Source organism: Quercus robur, chromosome 8, assembly GCF_932294415.1.
Source record: "Quercus robur chromosome 8, dhQueRobu3.1, whole genome shotgun sequence".
Taxonomy (NCBI): Eukaryota; Viridiplantae; Streptophyta; class Magnoliopsida; order Fagales; family Fagaceae; genus Quercus; species Quercus robur.
In genome coordinates, this window is record NC_065541.1 from 10,399,555 (window position 1) to 10,407,119 (window position 7,565).

At 37.8% G+C, this 7,565-nt stretch overlaps 1 protein-coding gene across 1 annotated transcript; it reads right to left on the minus strand.

Annotated features, from left to right (window-relative positions):
* Positions 1–4,425: 4,425 nt before the first annotated feature.
* Positions 4,426–6,894, minus strand: LOC126694546 (G-type lectin S-receptor-like serine/threonine-protein kinase LECRK3). Its single transcript, XM_050390884.1, has one exon. The coding sequence runs from the start codon at positions 6,877–6,879 to the stop codon at positions 4,537–4,539; it is 2,343 nt and encodes a 780-aa protein (XP_050246841.1). The 5' UTR covers positions 6,880–6,894; the 3' UTR covers positions 4,426–4,536.
* Positions 6,895–7,565: the final 671 nt, after the last annotated feature.

Genomic DNA, 7,565 nt, shown 5'->3' on the forward strand with positions numbered 1-7,565 from the left:
ATGAATTTTTGGTTTGGATCTCACCTAGGCCCGGCTCTACTGTAGGGAGTTCCACTTACAACTCTTTACAGTTGGGCTTTATTGGGCCCTGCGATTAACTAGAGGCTTTTGAGCCTTCACCATGGGCATGTGTGGTGAAAACTCAAGCTCCCAATGGAGCCTCAAGTGGTGACGCTTCGAGCCCTCAGTAAGTCAAGGAAAACTAAGGCTGTGTTTGTTTTGGGTGAAAAGCATTTCCGGAAGTGGTTTTCCGTAAAATAGGCTGTTTGGTTGATCCAGAAAATTGGGTCAAACGAAAAATAATTTCCATTGATTGTAAAATAAGCTCTCTAATTCCGGAAAAGCATTTCCGTTTTTATTTTACCTTCAAATTACTTTCGGAATGACGCGCGAAGGGAGAAAGAGAGAGAGAAAGAAGACGCGCAAAGGGAGAAAGAGAGAGAGAAAGAACGACTCGATCGTCGTAGCACTGGGTTTGATCGTCGCAGCACCGCGCCGCGCGATCTCGCACCTAGATCGCAGCACCGTGCCGCGCGATCGCAACACCCAGATCGCAGCACCGCGCCGTGTCGCCGATCTCTCTCTTTCTCGATCTCCCTCTCCCTTTTGAACCGGGTCTGATCGGTGCGATTGCACCGAGACGACACCGATCGCACTGATCGCAATTGAGAAATGGTTGGGTTTTGATGAATTTGACCGGATTTGATGAATTTTTTTTTGATTGGGTTTTGTTTCTGTGTTTGTCTATTGAGAAATGGGATTATATATTTGTTTGGGAGTTGAGAAAATGTGAGAAAATGTGAGAAAGAAGAAGAAAATGTGTTTTCTATATTATTTTCAGCAACACAACCAAACACTAGAAAATATTTTCCAAAGCATTTTTTCAGAATGCAACCAAACACTTGAAAGTATTTTCCTTTCCCGTAAATAGCATTTTCGGAAAATACTTATTTTCCGGAAAATATTTGACACAAACCAAACACAGCCTAAGGGGCTGGGAATTGGGTTTGGGCTTTTGTTGGACAATTAGTCCAATGTGTGTGTAGGGGTTAATTTGTTCACCTTTTGAGTTTGGGCTATTTATTCAAAAATTGGCCGTAATCTCTACAGATTCATATTTTTATTTTTATTATTTGTGATAATTTGAAAGTTATAATGTAGAAAGAGAATGATTTGAATCCAAAATGTTTTTATTAAAAATATCAAGAAATGTCAATTAAGCTACAAACTCTTAGTCACATTTTTATTTTTAAAGTAACAAAGCCTGAAAATGAAAAATTGTTCTTATGTCTAATATTATATTATTGGTCTCATCAAAAGATCTATAAATAATTTTTATTGGACGAGTGAAAAACTTTCAAATCCTTGTCAAGCGTCAAAAAAAGTAAGCACTCAGCAGTGGAAGAAAGTTGCAATAGAACAAAATTTCTTAAAGTAACTCCACTTATGTTACATTACATGTATCAAAGTGTACCCGTTATCTCATGAAATGCACTTTAAAAACTCAAACTTAACCAAGGCAATTTAAATCTATAACGCAATTACAAGTAGCTAGGAAAAAAAAAAACTTGGTCATACCTTTTTTTTTTTTGAATCCTACAACATCAATCAAATTTGTTAAATTGAGATTAGCTACCTACAATCATCAATCAAATTTGTTAGTGCAGGTGGAAAATCAAATGTAGTAGACAATTACCAGTTTGTAGCTAGCAGCCTAGCAGGGAGTTGGCTTTCACTTGGATGTGTCTTAAGTCTTAACCCAGTTCCCGTGCAAATCGCAAACCGAAACGGATGGCCCAAAGTTCAACTATTATTCTAGTTGTGACACCAATGTTTATGGTATGGAGAAACCAATAATTCAATCACCATGAGAATTTCTTAAAACTCCACCTGCACCCTGGGTCTCTGATGGGCAAGTGTAAATAATGCTATAGACATGATAAGTTTGTCCTGATTTTCTGTACGTAGCGTGATATCTCTTTCATTCGGCCATTTAGACAATTGTCTAAAGCCCCACATCACATGGAAGAAGATCCCATATTAATGGGTTTAGAATATGCTGACTTCATCTCACGAGGCTATTACTTGGGCCATTTTAAGACCAGTTTTGGGGCACTTGTTGTGTGTAAAATTATCTTCTTTTGTTTTGGGCTTTGGGGTGTTTCCCATTTACAGACCTAGAAATGGACTAGTAGACGCTAGTCACTTCTTTTGGCAGGTGTCCAGTACTGCTAGTCATTCAAAATTTTGGTTACTTTTGGGCTTTCTACCTATCTTCAATTTCCAAACAAGTGACCGGACACTGACCAAAATGACAATAACCTGAAAAAGATCGCCAAACTCACTCCACTTCAATTCTTTCAGTCTGACACTACCAGTTAAATTATTCCTCAAGATTTCTGCTGAGCCGAAAGTACTAATCTCCTGAACCAACAAATAACACAGTACTGCTTGTACAGTTGACGAACAATGTACGTATCTCCATCCAGCAGTGTTCAAAATGGACTGATAGGTATTTTGTTAACAATCCAATGTCCAATCTCATTTGCATTACAGAAAATTCAAGGTTGCGACTCAGATATGCCCAATGTGAGTTAGTGCTCAGGCAATAGTTTCAATCCAGTACAAGACACTTCTGGAGATACTCAAACAAAGCCAGAAGCCAGTCTAAGTAATATGTCCCATCTTGACAATGTAAAAAATGCAACACAGTTGTATAGCTTGATATTTTCAAAATTCCATACATGCGCTATTACAAAAGTAAAAGAGATCTTTTCAACTGTACTTGAATAATGAAGTTAGAAGTAGAAAGCAAGAGTTAGACAGTGAAATAACATACATCAAAGTAAACTATGACACATAATTAAAGACAGTTTCTTGTAATGCGATCTGATTCATCTTAGCTGGACTGCTGCAGGAAGTAGAACCCCTCCATCCTTTATGGTTATAGTTTGAAACTACAAATGCATCCTTCGCAATGGCTGTGACTAGACCTTTAATCTCAAATTCAATGGAAGAATTACACAGCACAAGATTGGCCACACAAGTGGCATTTAAAACAGCAATGCTGTATACTGGGATGTATATTTGAAGTGATTCCAAGACTCAAGCTTTATAATATCTTCTCTAATTTTATTGGACTGTAGATGCTATTTACCCTTCAAAGCATCCACTTCCCGGAGTAAAAGTAAAAGAATCAAGTGCATAAGTAGTCAATATTTTCAAATACTAAGATGCATTAGACCATGGAATGCAGATTCAGACAAATAGAATAACAGAGATTAATATTCCATCAAAATAAAATATGATGTGTATTATCATATAACTGATCTGTTTTGAAATTAGTAAGATTCAAGTGAGAAAGGATCTTAAAGTAAGCTCTCTTTTGGGGGGGGGGGGGGGGGGGGTGAGGTGGTTGGCAGTTTGAAAATGTAAGCTCTCTTAAATACAACTATTAATTGCCAGTAACATTATGAAACTAATTTAGGGAAGAGATTTTTCACTAATAGAGATTGATAATTTATAAATTTTACAGTTACATCTGCAACAGGGTAGGAATTCACATGACATCCAAATTTATTACAGAGAGATTGATATTTGCTTCCTAGTTCTTTGGATCTGCAATTACCCCCACTTCCATAACTTCACCCTTAACAGAAATAGCACAGCTTAGTGAGAAAGTAAAGTTCAACTTAAAAGTCCCTGAACTCTTTTTGCTAAGAACAATGTATTTTTGCAAGTTTCATTTCATGTCAACCACTAAACAGATTTGTTTCAATAATTCACGTTTACATAACATGTTATTTCCTTTTATCTTTGATCATATCCTCATTCACCTTTACATATCTTGTTATTTGATTGTTACAGATGCTTGTTTGAGATTAACATCTGTTATATGACATAACCTTTAATTTGTTCTAAATCAAGCTATTTACTTTGTGACAGTAAGACTTCCATGCACAGACAAGACGACAAATTATGATTATTTGCAGATTATTGATCATCTGACCCTTTCATCACTTATATTTTTGGTAACTTGCACAACAACGACCACCTTAGTTCCAAATTTTGGTGACAAAACACTCAAATTACAGCATACACTCTAAGAGCAACAGGTAGAAATATAAGGGGTACGTTGAAGACATTGGTTGGTTGAACCTTTTGGAGATTTTTTCTTAAAATTTTGAGATACATTTAGCATGGAATTGGTATAAATATTATAGCTGCCTACTATTGCTAACAACAAGACCCATGGGTATCTGCCTCGTATTGTAGAGCAACATATGTTACAAATGGAGACTGTTAAATCTTTTATCTTCTGGGGCGAGTCTATTTTACCTTGCCAAAGACAAGCATCCATAATGCACAATATTCACATCTTGTTTCAAGTAATTCTTTAGACATATATTACTACATGAGAATTACACATAAGCAATATATTTGTTTCAAAATGAAACTATAACATACCCCTGCATCGTGTGTCATCACTTATTTGTACAAATGAGAAACGAAAATTTCAACTATAGGGGAAATTGGTTACATGGAGGGAGTAGTTGGACATGGGGGAACCGGTACTTCAGTCATACCTTCTAACATCAAGACGACACTCTTCATAGAGGGACGAAGAGCTGGTTCTTCTTGAATGCACCACAGTCCCACCTGCACCATTTTCTCCAAGCTCATCTTATCTACCTCTTCACCAATCACAAGCTTATATAACTCTCTAGCAGCATAGCACCTAAAGGCCCAAGAAGAAAGGACAATCTCCTCTGCTGTGGATGCGTTAACATCTATGTTCTTTCTGCAACATACAATTTCCAAGAGCACTATCCCATAACTGTAAACATCTGCCTTCACTGATATAGGGATGTTCTTATGCCATTCTGGTGCCACATACCCTCTTGCTCCTCTGGCCCCAGTGAAGGTCCTTGTCTGATCTGGCATTAAGAACTTGGCCAGCCCAAAGTCAGAGATTTTAGCATTCCAACAATCATCCATCAAAATGTTTTTAGGCTTTATATCACAATGAATGATAGGGGCCTCACACTCTTCATGTAGATAGAGAATGCCTCTTGCAACATCCAATGCAATTCTCAATCTCTCAGTCCAATCTGGACGCAATATGGCCCCAAACAGTAGATCAGCAAGGGAACCATTGCTCATGTATTCATAAACCAGAAGCCTTTTAGAGTCCTCAGTACAGAAACCCAGCAACCGAACCAAGTTCCTGTGATGGGTTCTTCCAATTGCTCGCATCTCCGCACGGAACTCTCTTTCACCTTCTTCAACTAATTTCTCCAGTCGCTTCACCGCAACAAGTTTTTTACCTTTGCCTAGAGCACCTTTGTAAACTGCTCCAAAAGAACCTTTACCCAACTCCTCCTTAAAACCCTTTGTTACTCTTTTGAGCTCGTTGTACGTGAACAATCTCAAGGTTACCTCCTCAGGCAGGCCCAACTTACCATTATGTAACAGCCGTTTATACCTTAAAACTCGAATTTTGAAAATGAAACTGCCAAAGATTGCAAGAGCAACACATGACAAAACAGTAAAACCTATAATTTCAAGAACTATTTGTACCATCTCTGCTTTGCTTGTGATCATGAGGGGTGGATTCAAGAGCGCTGTGTGCCCGACTTTAAAGAACGCCATGTGCCCATCTCCAGTATCTCTTCTAACGTATCTCAGTGGAAATTGTTGTTTCTGGCAAGAATTATTATTCTTGAAGAGTGCCGCCCCACAATTGCAGTCTTCCAAACATGAGCTTCTGCATTCTTCCATTGACATTTCTGCAGCAAAATACGGAATGTCTCCCCACGTCATATTCTCCATAGTACTGATGTAATAAAAGGTTGCATTTTCTTTCGCACCACTACATCCTGCTCTTGAAAAGTTTCTCTCACAACCAAGAGTCCTTCTATTGGGATCTACAAAATCGTGCCCAGGAAGGCAACGACAGTCATTTTGGTTGTCATTTGGTGTACAAAAGCTGTTGAAGCCACATGAACCCTTTACATCACATGGATTGCTTGGCGCTAACCACAAACGAGATACATTGTAGTAGCCATTCTCATAGTAGGTGTGAGAATACAATCGGAAAATTCCATCAACATCAAGAGTTGCACGATATATGGTATTGTTGTTGTTGTTGGCGTTGATGCCTCCATAGGAATTGGAATACACGGACACGGTACCGACGGGTTCTCTAGTGGATTCCCTGATGAGGATTAATGTGCCGTTAAAATCAAGATAAAGTTGATTTTTGTTGACATCCTCCAAATTATATGTACCAGAACTCCAATAGGCATCTGGCGTGGTGTCTGCACTGGTTACTGGGTATAAAACAAGGTTTCCATCCTCCTGCATCCTGAGATCAAACTGTCCGGTTGAGTGGTCACTCTTATTTAAACTGGAGGACAGTTGACGTCCTAAAATGGTATCGGTAGGATTTTCAAAACTCTGCCATAAGGGCTTGTTATTCGTGTCATACAGCACAAAATTACCAGAATCAAGCATGGCTGCATAGGAAAAGGATTCTTTTGCACTACTAGCAATGACGCGTTCCTTTTCTTGCTGTGCAGGTAGTAACACAAGCTCATCCCCCTTAAAATACACCATTGCATTCGAGGTGACCAGTGGATCATCGCGATTTGCTGTCCATACAACTGTTTTATTGTCTTGACTAACCAACCATATTCCCACCGCAAAGCCACTGCCTTGCTGATAGAATCCAAATGCAAATCGGTTAGAAGGAGAAGGCCATGAAGTAGTGTGGGTGAGTGAATTGCCTACGCGTATTATGCTAGGTTGGTTTGGTCGGGCTCTACCAGCTACAAAGGTTATGGACAGGACTAAGAAAACAATTAATATGGAAGCCATGGGAAGGGTCCGAAGGGATGAAAGAAGCATAATACTAGTAGGTAAGATTTAACGAGAGACACAAGCAAGCGACTTAATAAAGCGGTGAAAATTTTTGGAAAAATTGATCCTCTATATTCAAAGAGGGAAAATATCCTTTCACACTATGTCCACTATTTTACATCTATGTATTACTAAAAGTTAGTGTAACGTTTAATGCTGCTGCTCTCATGTTGCGCCACATTAGTTGCCATATCATTCTTTTTTTTCTTTTCTTTTTTACAATATAATTTGCTCTACAATTTTAAAATGGTTTTTACAATTTTCAGCCCTATAAATGCAGTCTACTACTTATTTATTTACTTCCACTATCACCCTATAATAAATCTAGTCCACTACTTATTTATTTATTTCTATTAACACCCTATAATAAATCTATATATATTACTAAAAGTTAAAGTGTAGCGTTTAATGCTGCTGTTCTCATGTTGCGCCACATTAGTTGCCATATCATTCTTTTTTTTCTTTTCTTTTTTACAATATAATTTGCTCTACAATTTTAAAATGGTTTTTACAATTTTCAGCCCTATAAATGTAGCCCACTACTTATTTATTTACTTCCACTATCACCCAATAATAAATCTAGTCCACTACTTATTTATTTATTTCTATTAACACCCTATAATAAATCTATATATTACTAAAAG

Bases quoted from the DNA above. Each gene is read 5' to 3' on its own strand.
- LOC126694546 (XM_050390884.1), bottom strand. From the start codon at position 6,879: ATGGCTTCCATATTAATTGTTTTCTTAGTCCTGTCCATAACCTTTGTA.